The sequence below is a fragment of the Patagioenas fasciata genome, chromosome 1, assembly GCF_037038585.1.
Source record: "Patagioenas fasciata isolate bPatFas1 chromosome 1, bPatFas1.hap1, whole genome shotgun sequence".
In the NCBI taxonomy this organism is placed as follows: Eukaryota; Metazoa; Chordata; class Aves; order Columbiformes; family Columbidae; genus Patagioenas; species Patagioenas fasciata.
The window spans coordinates 212,319,911-212,335,917 of NC_092520.1; the positions used below are offsets into that span (position 1 = coordinate 212,319,911).

Here is a 16,007-nt window from a genome sequence, read left to right on the forward strand (position 1 = left end):
AGTGGTAGTATAAATGCAGGAGTTAGTAAGTAAATACAGGTTGTGGGAAGCTCCATGCTGGGAGCTTGTGTGTGCCTGTGCAAGTGTGAGTACACGTGTTGTTTCTCCCCCTTCGCCTGCACGGATATTACACTGGCTCCTTGCCAGAATATACGTGCTCTTACCAACCACTCCAGACCTACCATTAGCTGCAATATAGATCCAGTCACTTGAGATTACTTCCATGCTAATGGCTCAGAAAACAGACTTTATAAGAGCTACTTATGATTGCACCAGACAGTTGGCATATTTCATGAGCGAATATCGCAATGATCTGTTTGAGCTTTGGGAGTTGTTGGAGCAAATAGCAGAAGAATTAGAAGTACATCTCTTCTGGAGCTGTAGGGTGGAGAGTGAGTGCTTTGCACTTTATAAAGAGACTGTAGATGAAGGGTTGGGGTCAAAGCCTGGCAGAAAAATATGGATGGGCTTTCAGAACGTCATGGTACTGCATGGTCAGGTCTTTGTATTATCAACTTCTGCTTTAGTTGGTCATCCATTAACTTCCCAATACCAAATTCTATGAATCTATGCAAAATTTCTGAATCTTTCCTAAGCTCTGAGAATCTGAAAACATTAAAAAACTTTCCCTCAGCTCCCAAAAATTTTCAGTGCCTCAAATCTGAACTTTCAGATGTACTTGCTGTCTGAGTTTTGTTTCAGAGGTTTAGATGGGTTGAAAATTACCAGCCCTGGATAACTCCAAGTGTGGTGGAGATCTCCATGATGGAAACATCAGAATGAGCCTGGTGCTCCAGCACCCACCTGAGTGAGTAGTTTGGGGATTAATGAATAACAGGAAGACAGATGAAAATACAGCGAGAGGGATTCCTTTCAGTGGCATCTAGGAAAAAGAGATTTTACCCAGCCTTTGCTTTCACAAAACTCTGGTGCATGGACATTAGCTTAGGGCTTGTCCATAACACCCACACTTTTTGATTCTTAAGTGAATACAACTTTCCTTTCCTTTCCTTTCCTTTCCTTTCCTTTCCTTTCCTTTCCTTTCCTTTCCTTTCCTTTCCTTTCCTTTCCTTTCCTTTCCTTTCCTTTCCTTTCCTTTCCTTTCCTTTCCTTTCCTTTCCTTTCCTCTCCTCTCCTCTCCTCTCCGCTCCTTTCCTTTCCGCTCCTTTCCTTTCCTCTCCTTTCCTTTCCTCTCCTTTCCTTTCCTTTCCTCTCCTTTCCCCTCTCCTTTCCCCTCTCCTTTCCTTCCTTTCTTCCTCATAAAATAACCCGCCTAATTATTCAAATTAAACCACAACTGTGGAGGCTGGATTTTCTTCCTTTGCATTTCCCTGTATCTTTTCTGTCTCATTTTCCTCCTTACTTTTCTCATTTGCAAAATAAGCCTCTAGCCACCCTGAAAGGGTGCTCATGTTAACTAAGGCATGGTGACCGAGAAATGCTTAAGGAAGGATGTGGTTGGTAGGGATGGAGCCCTCATTTCCAAGGCTCAGATCTGTCCTGCTGCCTACCCTGTGACCCTGAAATAGGTGCCCGTCATTATGGCAAGGGCATCCTTAGATAGCAGACAAAAAAACACTTCAGATGAGCCTTGATTTTTCTCCTCTGCCTTCTTTCTCTTCCTCTGCTCCTTCTCTCTCTGTTTTTTTCTATTATCTTATCTCCCCTTTGTGCTGTTGCCCCAGCTCTTCCTTTGACCCAGTCAACACATTCAATAGGAAACCTTCTAAAGAACACACACCTGCTGCAGGTCCTTCCCTCCAGCCTTGCCCTCATTCTCTCATAATGGGACTGTTCCAACCTTCATTTAGTCCAGTCTGGATTCTGTCTCTTCCTTGAGCCTTCAGAGTGGGAAAGCAACAGCTCTACAGGGCTCTGTTTACTCTATGGGGACTTCTTTCACCATGCAAAGTCAACCAGGCAAACAGAAAAGCATTATTCTGCTGGAATCAGTAGAGTCTTGTTTCTTTCTGCACATTGGCTTTGTCCATGTCATGCTATTGGCATGCATGAACTACAACCTGACCTCTTCCTTGACCTTCTGTCAGCAAAGCTCAAAACACCCTAGGATCACTCAACGTCTTCTCAACCAGGTTAGTTTCAAGAGACACTTGGGCTCATTTGGTTACCCTCACACCATCCATTTGAGATGCCCCACAGCATCTTGTCTCACCTTCAGCTGCTCCTAAAGGCTTCGTGTCACATCTGCCAGCCCTGTGTGGGCAGCTCAGATGTTCCGCAGTTCTTCAGACTGCACTAGTAAATCTTGTTTGTGCAACTGATTCATGTCCACATCGACTATGGAGGAAACTCTGACACGCTGCTCTTTCCCTTTGTTGTAGACACCTGAAGTTGTATGCCTACCTTTGAAGCCCACTATGGTCTCCCATCCCAAGTTCCCTAAGGCTTTGCCTGACCTAGCAGAACTCAGCCTTGACTTTCCCCTCATCAACTCAAAGACACATCACAAAAATAAACCAAGGAAAGGGTACGAGAGGGAATACTCCAGCTTCTTGCAAATCCATGACTTACATCCGTGATCTTGGGGTTGGTGCATTTGCCCTTGGTGCTGGACAACTCCAACCACTGGCTGTCCTGAACTGGGCAGTGTTGCTTCAGTGTGCACTGGTTCTGCCCCTCGCACCAGCCACACTCGAAGTCTGGGTCGGCTTTCAGGCAGAGTCCACAGCTGTCCCGCATGGCCCCACACTTGTATAGGTGAACTGGAGGAACAGGAAAACAGAGAGGACCTGAGAGACACAGAAACAGCATGGGAGAGCGGTGGGATGTCAGAGGGCAGAATGAGAAGCGAGAGAGGGGAAGGTGTCCTGGGTTGCTCATCCCAGAGGATGGATGGGACCTCTCCAGGGGGGCAAATAATGGGGGGAAGGAAAGGTTTACATACTTCTTTAAATAAACTACACTTGTCAGAGCTCATCCCTCATGCAGAGTATTTTGGAAGCTGAGGGCAGAAGAAAGGTTGTTGCCCTCAGTAAGGTAATGGGTTGCAAGCAGGAGGTTTGGAGGAAAAGTGCTTAACAAGTGACTCAGCCTCAGTCCCTTCCTTTTTCAGAGACAGTCTGAATGCCATATATTGACACCTATAACCAGTCTCAGCCTCTGATCTTCATCCTAGAACAAATTTCTAGACCTTGTCTACCCACAGCTTAAACTTGGGGATTTGTCTGGTGTGAAACTACGGAGAACTGGGTGCTAAGGTGATGCTGTTCACGTTTTCCCCTTAACAGAAATCCCAAAAAAAATAGTAAATCGACAATGGTTCCCTATGAGGCTGAATCCAGGGATTCACAAACAACCTTTCCCCCTTCTTCTGCTTCAGAAATTCAGTTTGCCTTACACTTTGAAATACTAAGTTGATCCTCCTGTAATACAGACAACAATGATTAATGCTTAGCTCCTTCTTGGGCTAAGTGATTAGAAGCAATCAAAGCGCTTTTTTTTTCCCAAATAAAGCCTGAAAACATTGCAGTCCTCCTACAAAATAAGATTATGTTATTTATTCTGATTTTACAGATGTGTAAACTGAGGCTTGGGTTGCACAGGGGGCTGATAGCACAAGTCTCCTCCCTGAAGATGAAGGTGGCAGAATTTAGGTCTTCAGACTTGTTTTTTTTTCTGTATTTGTGGGGGTGTTGTTGGATTTCTTTGTGAGACTGAGGATTTTCCTTTTGTGCTTCTGTTTTGCTGTGTCAGTAGGTGACTAAAGTCTTGTCTGTGGTTATTGTTATACACAATCCCAAAGCTCAAAGGCTTTGGATATGTGTGTTGAAAAGCTCTGGCTGTCTCTTCATACCTGCACCATAGAATTCAGCAAACATTGACCAATGCAAAGAAAATCTCAAGAACTTTTTATTTTCTCCAGGTTGGGTGCAAGAAAAATTTGCCAAACATCTGTCAATCACAGTGTATTATCGGCTTCCTGGGATACAGGGTTTTTCTTAATTTTCTGTTAGATTTCCTCAAATTGGCTGAGTTGCTCAGCTTGCAATGTTATCAGTGAGTATCTCTGCAGGCCTCGTTTAGTTCAGCCTTTCAGTCTATCAGCCCAGTAGAGGTGATGCTGGCTATGACAGTAATGGCCTCTTGGTCGCTTGAAGGTGGTGTACCCCAGCACAACCGCACTTAGAAAGGGACTGGGCCTAATCCTGCCTCTACCTCTCCCTCTCAGGTTTCCAGAGAAGAAGGTCTGCTTATTTGCAGCACTGTCAAAAGCCCTGCCAGGGCTTTGTGTTTCTTGTAGCCACTACCTTTATGCTATTAAATAAAGCTCCGTATCCTCAAGAGCCTGTGATACACCTCGATGTGGTATATCCATGTGCACGTGCCTTAGCTCTCCTCCTGACCCAAAACATGATGGGTTCATCCAAAGTACTCATTTGGGGGAGCTGCCAGCCAGTGCCACTTCCCAAATTTTTCCCAAATGTTAGTTATAAAATTTTGGGTTTGAATCGTCTCCCTGGACTGGGCACTGAGGAGGCTCTTGGGGATATGGTTTAGTAGAGGACTTGGCAGTGCTAGGATAATGGTTAGATTTGATGATCTTAAAGGTCTTTTCCAACCTAAATGATTCTATTATTCTATAATAACCCTGTAACTTTTAACAGACTGAGCTAAAGACTAAGCACCACAGATATATCTTGAATTCATTCTCTGGTCTGGTTTACGTTACCAGCACAGAAATGCCTATAGAGAGAGGCTGGCAGTGTGAATATGGGCTGTGCCATGCTGCTGGATGCCAGAGCTAGACAATGGTCTCCAGTCTGTTCTGTTTACTGAGTGGATTTAATCTCCAAAAGCCACAGTTTTGAGGAGGGTAGTGCAGGACCTTTTGCATTCAGACTGGGTGTTAAAACCCACTGGCTATTTAAAGCAGCAGAGAAAGACATCACAGCAGTGGGTACAGGGAGAGAAGGACAGGAAGGGGTCATGCTATGGGGAGAAGAGTTGCTTTCTGTATTGCTCTCTAGCTTCAATGTGGTTTTGGTGAAAACCTCACCCACCAACCCTCAGCCTTAGAATGGGTGTGGAAGGGTGTGAGAGGACCAAGGCAGTACCTGATGGGCAGAGCTGGAGTGGGAGATGTGGAAAGTGTCCAAGAAAAGAGAAGGAAAAGCAAGGGAGGGAGAAACTTCTGGGAGGTGGTGATGTGAGAAGGAGACAATCCAGAAATGCAGAGTAGCCAAGAGGACAGGTTGCCTGGGGAAAAGGTCTCAGTGTGGCTGAGGGTGGTGGACAAGAAGGAACTGGATGTGAATGGACTACCCATCTCCACCAAAAATGCTCTAGGGTCATGGCTGGGCATGCAACATCCTTCTGTGAAGGACACATCAATCCTGTGCCATTGGTGGTAGTTAAATGGAGACAGGCTCTGCACAGGAGGTGGTTTTCAGTCTTTGGCCATTAAAATTTTATTTTGTTCAACCTTTTCCCACTGGCAAGCTGCAGCTTTTCTCCTCCCTCTCTCCCTTCTCCTGTTCATTACTACATTGCCTCTGAGAAGAGGCCATCCGCTCTCCTGACATGTTAACTTGAAGAGCATCACTGCAGGAGAAATAAAGAGAGGGAAGAAGCTAGAGCAGGAGAGGCATAAAAACAAGACACAAAAATGCAGGGAGAAGCAGGAGGCAAAGATGATGAAGGAAGAGAGAAAGCGACACAAATGAGAGGGAGAGTCGTATTTCTCAGGTGCAAAGAGAGAAGTGTCGGGTGGGAAACACAAAGCACACACAAAAAAATTGGTAATTTGCAGAGTGCAGAGAACAAGGATACACCAGACAGCACAGGGAGATGGTGACGGCTTTGTTAAGTGTAGGGAGAGATGTGGCCCGTTGCTAAGGTTACCACTTCCAAGGACAAGTTGAAATAACTCTTTACCTTTGTTCTGTGCTGGGTTGTCAATGTTGAAATTCCCGTTCCACACAACCGTCAGCTCCACCGGCAGGCTGTTAATCTCCATCCCTTCGTATGAATACTAGAAGTGGGAGAGTAAAAAGAAACAACAAACAAACCCAGACTTACATGGTGCCCAAAAGTGGGGAGGGGATGGGATGAGATGAGGCAAGAAGTGGTGCCGCAAGTTGTGAACAAGATAAATGGAGCTGTCACCTACCTCCTTATCAGCCATTACCTGCCAGAAAGCCACAGGATGTTCTCAAAGTTGTGATTCTCAATGGAGTAAGCTGTGCCCCTTACGACAACCTACTTAGCCATTGGGTGAATATTCCGCGATTTGAGCATCATTGCGTGTGATGGGACTTATCTTGGAAATCTGCCTCCCAGTTGTTGAGAACAGCCCTGAAGAATATTTTGCCAACTCCTGGGTGAACCTCTAAGGTGTGTAATATGCATTATGGGTCTATGATCCAAATATACCTCTGCTGTGTACTCCATAGATGCTGAGCATATATGTAAGGTTATCTGCACTAGTGATATTTTGAAGAAATCTCGGCAGCTGAGTGAGGTCTCAGAAAGCAGGGAACAGGTATACCATGGAAACACCTTAAAAAAGGGGAAAATTGAATTTCTGTGTAATTACAAACCTGTCATCTTAACTTGGCTTCCCAGAAAGAAAGTACATCAAATTATTAAACAATCAATTTATAAGCACCTGCAAGATGATAAGGTGATAAAAATCAGCCAGCATAGATTTGTCAAGAACAAATTGTGTCAACCCAATCTAATTTCCTTTTTTGACAGGCTTAATGGTTTTGTGGATAAAGGGGAAGCAGCAGATGTGATTTATCTTGATTTCAGTAGAGTATTTGCTACTGTCCTACAGGACATTCCCATAAACAAACTAGGGAAATATGATCTAAAAGAAGCCACCATAAGGTATATGCAAAAGCTGCCAAAAAGCAGTTAAAAGAAGTTAAGTAATTCAATGTCAGGCTAGAAGGGCGTTTCAAATGAAGTATTGTCCTGGGTCTGGCGTTATTCTGTATTTTACTACTGACTTGGGTGATAGACTACAGGTTTTGTGAATGACACTGCTCTGGGAAAGGGTGCAACAATATCCAAAAGCGGGGTTAAGAATTCAAAACAAACTTGACAAATTGCAGAACAGGGCCAAAATCAACAAAGTGAAATTCAATACAGGCAAGTACTGAGTATTCTTCAGTAGGAGGAATCAATGCAAACAAATACAAAATTGGAGTGACCGGCCAGTGCTGCAGGAAAGAGTCTGGGGACTACTGAAGATCACAAACAGATTGTGAATCAACAAGGCCATATTGCTGCCAAAAAAGCATTAAATCTCATTTGAGGATGCTCTAGATAGTGTTTGTTACATATGTAAGCCCCAGGAGGCAATTATTTTTCCCTACTCAGTACAAGAAAGGCTTCAGCTGGAGTACGGGGTATCCAGTGTCCAAAAATATTAAGAAAGCCATAGAAATCTTCTGAGAGAGTCGGACAGACTTAAACAAACACTTGTCAGAGCACACAGATCTGGCCTTAGTGAGGAAATGGAAGCCGTTTTCTGGAGTCTCTCTGACACATGGTGTTTAGTGTATTTTTTCAGCTAGATTTTGGTTTATCACAGGCCGGTTCACACAGGGTTCATCCAGTCGCCCATCAGATCCCACTGCCCACCTCCATCAACAGCTTACATCCAACGTTTAACCAAAAAGCCTCATAAGGGGAGAGGAGATAACTGCTTAAAGAACACAATGGAAACAAGGTAAGAAAAGGAGAGACATGAGGAAGGAATTTTTATGCTGAGGGTGGTAAAACACTGGCCCAGGTTGGCCAGAGAGGTGGTGGATGAACCATCCCTGGAGACATCCCAGGCCAGGCTGGACGGGGCTCTGAGCAACCTGAGCTGGTGAAGATGTCCCTGCTCATGGCAGGGGTGGCACTGGATGAGCTTTTAACATCCCTTCCAACCCAAACTATTCTATCCATTCTATGATTTTATGTCTGCTACTATTACTGATCGCAATGCATATAAGCATTTACCCTCCTGAAATCAGGAATCTCTCACTCCAGTGGGATCTACAGCGGGACAAACTCCCACATTTAAAGAAAAAGGTGGTTTCCCCACTACAAGATTAAACACAATTCAATAAGCTGTCTGGTTTGGTTGGTGGCATCTTAGAGACCACTAAAGATTTCCCCATCACTTAAAGTCTCAGCGTCATTTTCCACAGAGATGCCAAAGCTCTGAGCCTTTAGAGGCAGGTTTTTCTGTATCCGTTAATTGCCGTATAATTGCGGACTAAATCGTATACGGTGATTTCTGTCCATTACAGCAGAGTGACTGCTAGTTGCACAGTAATTTCTCTTTGGACAAACTAAATGCAATCAGCCACTAATCTGCAAGACTCTGTGATTACAGTCTAGTTGTAGGGTATTTATGGGTATAAGCTTTGTGGTTACCATGGAAGTAAAGAGCAGCCGCAGTTTCGCAGAGTCCTTTGCAATAGGGCTGTACCCTCCAGTCCCTTTCAGTATTAGCAATTTTATGACACTTCTCAGTGTCACTGTCAGCAAGATGCAAGATGACGCGGAGCCGCTTGGACTCACAACACTGGCTTTTCACAGCTTTTTGGAGCTAAGAGCAAGGATGGGGAGACAGCAGTGGGAAGGAAAGTGCCTGAAAAGTAGAGAATAATTAATCTTCTGCCACTCAGGAGCTTTGCAAATGCTCGCTTTGCACATCACTTCACAAATGCTGATTGGGAATTGGCAAGAGAATATATTCAGAAGCAGTGGTCACCCTTAAGTCAGAAGTTGAGTCTGTAGGTGCCCGAGAAAGTGCTACTATCTGCCTCGGCAGAGCCTCATGTGTGTTGGGATTTAGCTGTTAGCAGGGCTGCCAGGGGACAGGCAGCTGGAGTCCCCCAGAGCCTTTCATCCCACCAAGGAACCCAGTGCCAGCAGCAGGAGCCCAGCTGGGATTTTAGATCTTATCTGTCTGCGGCACTGGAGGGCAAACACGTATTAGGCTTGCTAACTCAACAGACTTGGTCCAAAACTGGAAATGGATGCAAGGGAATAGACAACAGGATCCCCATGGAAGAGCTCCAAGGATGAAGGCACCTGGGGCTGGAGTGAGGATGCTCTGCATGTCTGGACCACTCAGACAGCTCGTGGGTTGAATAGCAGCAAAACAGAGTGATTTGCAAAGTTACTGAGAGTAAATGTTCCATCCTCTTTAGACCACAGGAGATGCTAAGTCATTGTGACCCCTGTTCAAAGTCCACTGAACTCAACAGGAGTCTTTGAAAAGGATTCTCTCAGTTGTAACAATAGGATGGAAATATGCTTCAGAGAAAAAAATAAAAGGATGCTGTATCCGTCTCCAGGACTAACAGCAGAGCTTCCTAGATACTCCTGTTAAGAGAATTCATAGCGTTAGGGCTTGTAGATATATACTGGCTTGAACAGCTTTTTCCAGCACAGGCAAAATTGCTGAAAAGATGTAAATCTGACTCCTAAGTCTGCAAAATCTGGGCTCCCACCATGCAAATCAAATCAAAGCAGAAAATTGCAGGCAGTTTAAAGGTCCGATCTGAGAAAGAGAGGCTGCCCTTCGAGAAAGGCAGACTGGCTCTCACCAGGAAATGCCAAAAAGCTGCTGGAGGGAGCTGTTGCAATTCACAGAACAGAGCAGTGTCTTTTCAGATCCAAGGTACCAGTTCTTTGTCTCTTAAACTTTTCACCTTTATCAGATCCTCCTGCAACGTGGGCTGAACCCCTCACAAAACTTGGCCATTTTGCCATGTTGTTATCAGTTTAATATATTATATGCAAGCTACTATAAACACATTGACTGTCTACTGGAAGTTCTCTGTCCCTGGGCCAAGAGGATGGCTGCTCAATCACAGCTATCAGCTATGCAAACATTAGCTGCCTTTGTGGAAAGATACTTTGCATTTCAGAGATCTACAAATTCCCGGCTCCTCTGGGCATCCCATTCTACAGGCACCCTGAGTTAAAGAAACTCAGCTTCCCAGACCTCTGAGCTATGTGGTTTGTGCAAATCCACAGCCATGCTTGAGCTCTTGCTGCATCCTGCTGGGATGTTGTATCACAGGTAAAGCCCTTTGGTAGTTTGGTTTGGGCACACGTAGGATGATAAACCAACACAATGTTTCCCCCTTGTACTTCAAGTATGTCCGACAGCAGGGAAACATCTGCAGACAAACAGCATTTTAGCAGTATTTTGGTGTTAGTCTGTTTTCCCTGACAGTACAAAAAACAATGCTTGTGATTAGAGCTCAGGTCTGGGGATTGACTCCTATATCTGGCTCTGCCACCAACTCCTTACGTGATCCTGTGCAAATAATTTAATTCCTCCTTGCATCAATTTTCCAGCCATAAATCATAGGCAGAAAACTTCTTGCCCACAGTCATCTTGTCTCCTTGGACTTTTTGCTTCCCAGAGCTGGGACTGAATTTTTATGTCTGGGTATCACCCAGGACAATAGAGCCCAAATCATGACTTGGGTTTCTCTGCGATATTTGCATGTACATTAATAATAATGCATCTCAATAATCAAGATGTGAATATACATCTCACAGCCCCGTTCTTGCCTTCCTTCCGTAACTGTGTTTTCCTACAATTTCTGTGAATAGCTCTTTATTTTTCCCAGCTCAGTTTTCTTTTTGCTTTCCTTTTTATATTTTTTAGATCACTCCCTCCACTGTGTGAGCCGCACCATGGAGTCAAATGCCACTGAAATCTTTTGCTTGAGTACCATGATGTGACAAATATAACATATTTGCTCCTCCTGTCCCTAAGTTACGCAGCACTTTGAGCTGTACCACCTCAGGTCTCACGATGCACAGACCTGTGAAGGACTTGAAGAGAATTATCAGCAGGGATTTTGCTGCTAGAAATCGGTGTGTGCTGTCTGTGTATGCCAAGGCCAGGCAGTGGGCAGGCTCACACCAAGCAAGAATTTGGGCTTAGTCATTAAAGCAGATAGTGGCAATGATCATGACAGGGTCATCTCTCACCTACCTCCCTATTACTCATGCCAAAGGCTACATATATTGGGCTGATTTCATAGAATCATAGAGTAGCATGGGTTGGAAGGGATGTTAAAAGCTCATCCAGTGCCACCCCTGCCATGAGCAGGGACATCTTCACCAGCTCAGGTTGCTCAGAGCCCCGTCCAGCCTGGCCTGGGATGTCTGCAGGGATGGTTCATCCACCACCTCTCTGGCCAACCTGGGCCAGGCTCTCACCACCCTCAGTGTAAAAAATTTCTTCCTCATGTCTGACCTGAATGTCTCTTCTTTTAGTTTCAAACGATCACCCCTTGTCCTATCCCAATAGGCCCTGCTAAAAAAACTCTGTCCTCATCATTCAAGTGCTGGTGATCCCACCACTTCCCACTGGGGAAATTGCTCTCTGCCCTAATAGATCTAGCAATTTCAGTCATTCCTGTTGACATCTTTACTTACTTATTTATATGCCTTCTTAGCTCTCCTCCTTTTCATTTCCTCCCATCACTCTTGTGCCCAGACTGTCGGCAGAGCTATCATAAGTGCAATAAGGAATGGCAGGCAGGGTCTCTCTGAGTGATAATTGCATGCCTTGGGTGGTGTGATAGAGGACAAAGCCTAGAGCTGGGAGTCTCAAACCACTTGACAAGAACAATAATTGTCCCGAAGCGTGCTGCTTGCAGTGACTTATTGCTGTTATCAAGTGAAATATCTCCAAGGAAAGATAGGGGGAGAGACAGAGCTGGCTATTGACTGGACTGAGCACCATCAGTGCTGGATATGGCATTACTGACAGACCGCCAGATAGGATGGTCCCACCTGGGTGTCCTTATAACATCTCTTAACTGGAGTTGGAGCCATTTAGAAAAGGACCTGTCTGAGATGGGTCTGATCTCAGCTACCCTGGTAATAAATCCTGCGGCACCAGGCAGTGGAGAGCAAGAGTTACAGCTTTTTCTTGATCCTGTCTTTTGTGAAAGCAGGAAAACTCCTGCATTTTGCAGAAATTATTCTGCCAGAGCTGAATTTGAGCTCTTCGGTGCCTGGTGTTTGATGGGAGGGGGGCAGAACTTGAGACTTATGAAGGAAAACAAGCCAAAAAAGATTGCTAAGTCTAGCGTGCATCATCAACAGAAAGATCTGTTGGCAGGATAGCATCTCTTCAGGGACACACCATCACAACACATCCTCCCACCCTCCTTTGGACCTTCTCCAAGCCTGCAATGCAGGTGCTACGTTCAGCGCCTCATCCAGCAACTCTGCTGAGTAAAAAGTTCTGTCGAAGGGGATTGACTGATTTTGCAAACAAGCCCATACGGCTGTTTCTAAAGCCAGGTGACCCTCGAAGCAGAGTCTCATTGTATCACAGCGGCTCCAGACTAAATGATAATTCTGGCAGGAAAAGAAATAATCATGATGGAAACGTATCTACAGCACTCCTTCCCTATTGTCTGTGTCCTCTGCCACCTGCTCAAACAGAGCCAGGGCATCTCTGTTCCCTTTTTGTATCTGCGAATGCTTTTTTTGTCTGGCTCTCCCTTCCACATCTCTTTCTCTCGGTGTCTGGCAAATTCAGAGCAACAATGCAATAACATTTCTCAGAAAGAAAAAAAGAAAAAAGAAATAATAACTCAAATCAGAGAGTCAATGTGCCTTCAAAAGAAAAGGGAAGAAAGGAGAAGAAAAGAGGAGAGAGAAAGAGAGAAGGAGATGGAGAACGAGAGGCAGAAGGAGAGGGAGAGGGAAAAAGAGAGAGGAGCCAGAAAACAGGATAGAAAAGAGTTGAGTTTATTCCAAAATAAGTTTCTCTCCCCGGAGAAGGGAAAGATCCACCTGGGCCGCCATCAAACATGGGACAGGCATCCTACAGACATCACACAGCAGTAAGGTCATGGAGTGACTTGACATTAGCCTGAGACTCAGCCCTGCCACCCAAGGGTGGCTGCTACTTTCCCTGCTAAGACTTTTTTGGACACATATATAGACTTTGTCTGGGGCCATATGACACCCTTTAGCCCCAGACTTTCACTTTAAATGCAATGCTTTCTTATGTGAAACCTCAAAGCCAGGTGGCCACAGGCCACTAGCCAGTGTTCAAAATCAGAGGGAGGAAGGGGGAGAAAGGAATAAATACAAGAGTGTCACTGGGAAGTTGCACGTTTGCAACAGATCGTAAAATGTGTGAACTCCCTGTGAACTTCAGCATGCTGCTTAATGCAGCAGAATATGTTGTGACGGATTTTAACAAGCGCTGCCCGTCATGGAGTGGCAGAGCTGCAGTGAAGTGGCTAAAGCCTGTAATTAGCTCTTTGACTAATAAATCACTGCGTAGTAGCAGCAATGAGAATGCCTCAAATGCCCATGTCTGGGAGACACGAATCTCATGGAGAAACCTCTGGAGAAGCGGTGCTGGGAGACCACCATTGCACACATGGACGGCTCGTGGCAGATGCCAGTGTTTGACCTCAAGATTGACATTGGTGTGGTGACAACACCACTGTGACTCATGCAGGTTCCCTGGTAGGTGGGTGGCTGGTCCTGCACTGCAGATGGGGAATTGAAGGTGGGTAGAGGCAAAAGGACTAACCAAAGGTCATACTATGAGTCAATGGCTGGAGAAGGGCTGGACTCAAGTCTTCAGCATCTCACCCTTCTTTGGAACCATTACATGTTGGCATCCTTCCAACTGTTTATATGTGGTTTTATATGTCCCATCACCAAAACCCCACACAATAACCTTAATTCTCAGTGTTGACAACAACACTTATCCCTTTGTAAACCATTTTGAATGCACATGAGGATATGGTACTGGGAGGATATGGACAGGTTAAGCTGATAATAATGGCTATGGATCATGGTTAAGGTGCTCCAGTATCACCAAATGGTGGGATCCAAGGGCAGAAGCAACTACTGTGTGGTGATACCATGCAACCTAAAGACCAAAAAGGGCAGTTTGCAAACTACCAACCATCCTTTCCTTGACTGTAGCTGGAATCAGGTAGGAAATAAGTAAAAAGGGCTGCAACACAACCCCAGATCCCATTTGGACAGTGCTGTAGGCACTCCTGGTCCTCCTTGACCCCTGCACCTCTCCCAAGCATGCAGGACTTGCTCACCGAAGTGTTCTGGCATTGCACACTGGAGCTGTTGAATCTCAAGGCGGGCACCCTCTGCTCGTTGCCCTGGATGTTCAAGATACACTCGTAGCCTCGTTGTCCCGACTGTGGCTGGGGCAGGTTCTTGGCCTTCAGCGTTATTGGTTTGATCACCTCCACTGGCACCAGGATCTTCCCTGCCTGCAGCAGCTGGGGACAGTCCTAGGGAAAAAGAAGACAAAGTGCCAAGTCAGCACATGGGTTTCCCAGCCTCAGGTGGAGTCCTCTGATGCTTCTCAACCTTCTCACTTCACTTCAACTGATTATGAGGTCTTTGCATCTCCCTGGGCCCTAGCCTAGTACAAAGCTATTCACGGAGCATTACCAGGAAGGCTCAGATAAACAGGTGAGGAAGGAATTATTTTACCAACCATCTTTTCCTATCTGCCTTGCTCTCACTACAGACTTTCAACGTTTAGGACCCAAGGAACCCACCTCTTTTTAGCACCCACTCCATTCATCAGGCAGTGGGAAAGCACAGAATCATAGAATGTCCTGAGATGGAAGGGACCCACAAGGATCATCAAGTTCTACTCCTGTCCCTGCACAGAACAACCCCAAAATTCACACCGTGTGTCTGAGGACATTGTCCAGTCTCTTTTTGAATACTGTCAGGCTTGGGGCTGTGACAGCTCCCTGGGAGCCTGTTCAGTGTCCAGCACCCTCTGGGTGAAGAACCTTTTCCTAATATCCAACATAAACCTCCCTTGGCTCATCTTCCTGATATTCCCTCAGAACCTAGCGATTGTGTTCTCTCCAGGGACTTAGCCCAGTTGCAATGCCAGGTCATAAGAAGTGAATAAAGCAAAAAACTGAGCATAATTCCTTGCATCCCCAACAGTCAACACACAATTGTACAAAAGCCACAGATCCAGACAGCTCCAGCAAGACCTGTTGTAAGCTACAGAGTATGGGCTGTTAAAAAGAGGGTTTGTTTTGGCTTAGAAGGGGACAGAATATTGATTACAGATTGATCCAGCTCCCAAGAAAAAACTGTTACACAATGTGTGCAGATCCCTAGGAAAGGCTTGCCATCATTTCACAAAAGGAACAATGTGAAGTGAATGTTGCTAATCCAGTGCCTCTTGGTGTGTCCCTTGCACATGCAGAGTTCTGGGCACCCAAAGCCGCAATGCAGAAGGCTGTATTTGAAATCTCATCAATTTGCACAGCTTTAGTTATAGCAGCAATGCATTGCTTCTCCGTAGTATGATCCACCAACTGCAGGCTGTCAAATTCGTGTATTCTAGGAAGCTATCAACTCCTTAGGAAATTACTGCAGCATTTGCTTGACTAATCCAAGGCAGTTTGATATAAAATGGGACCCCTTAAAGAAAACACTGTAACAGGCTACAAAACATAAGCATGCCATATTCAGAGATCATACTGTCTTCATCTCTTATGAGTGCCTGGTTGACCTCTCTTTTAAATCTTTTCAACTTCTAGATGCCAAGAGAAAGTCTGGTCCCTCTTTTTCTTCTCTGCACTGCAGTTGGCACATCATCTACTCTCTGTAGAGCACCACAACATCATGATGGTGCAGCCATCCTGTCCAGTCCAGACTAACACCATTTCAGCCTGTCCCACCCAATGTTAAAGACAGGTCCAGTTGGCACAAGCAGAGACAAGGAACTTACATAAAGAGGTATGAGTTTAATCTGTAGGTGTGGGCAAGGGACAGCAGGAGGAAAATGGCTGATCCAGGACTGGAAAGTAGGGAAAGAGACTGAAAGGTTCAAAAATGGAATTTATGGCTTATGAGATCCTGGGAGCTTGTTATAGCAGATGGCGGAAGCATCTTACTGAAGCAAATAGCTTAGGAAGATAAAGAAATGGATTAGACGTGTAACATCTGCAATTACACCAACCAGGAACAGA

The 16,007-nt window shown here is 45.3% G+C and overlaps 1 protein-coding gene across 2 annotated transcripts in view; it reads right to left on the reverse strand.

The window, feature by feature from the left end:
• Window positions 1–16,007, reverse strand: part of PLXNA4 (plexin A4) — a 488,679-nt gene that overhangs the window by 79,901 nt on the left and 392,771 nt on the right. For both annotated transcript variants that reach the window (XM_065829757.2, XM_071803541.1), the window contains exons 10-12: window positions 14,091–14,291; window positions 5,896–5,992; window positions 2,533–2,723 (exon numbers count right to left, since the gene is read on the reverse strand). In XM_065829757.2, the coding sequence (XP_065685829.1) occupies window positions 2,533–2,723; window positions 5,896–5,992; window positions 14,091–14,291 (489 nt within the window). The remainder of the gene's footprint in view (window positions 1–2,532; window positions 2,724–5,895; window positions 5,993–14,090; window positions 14,292–16,007) is intronic.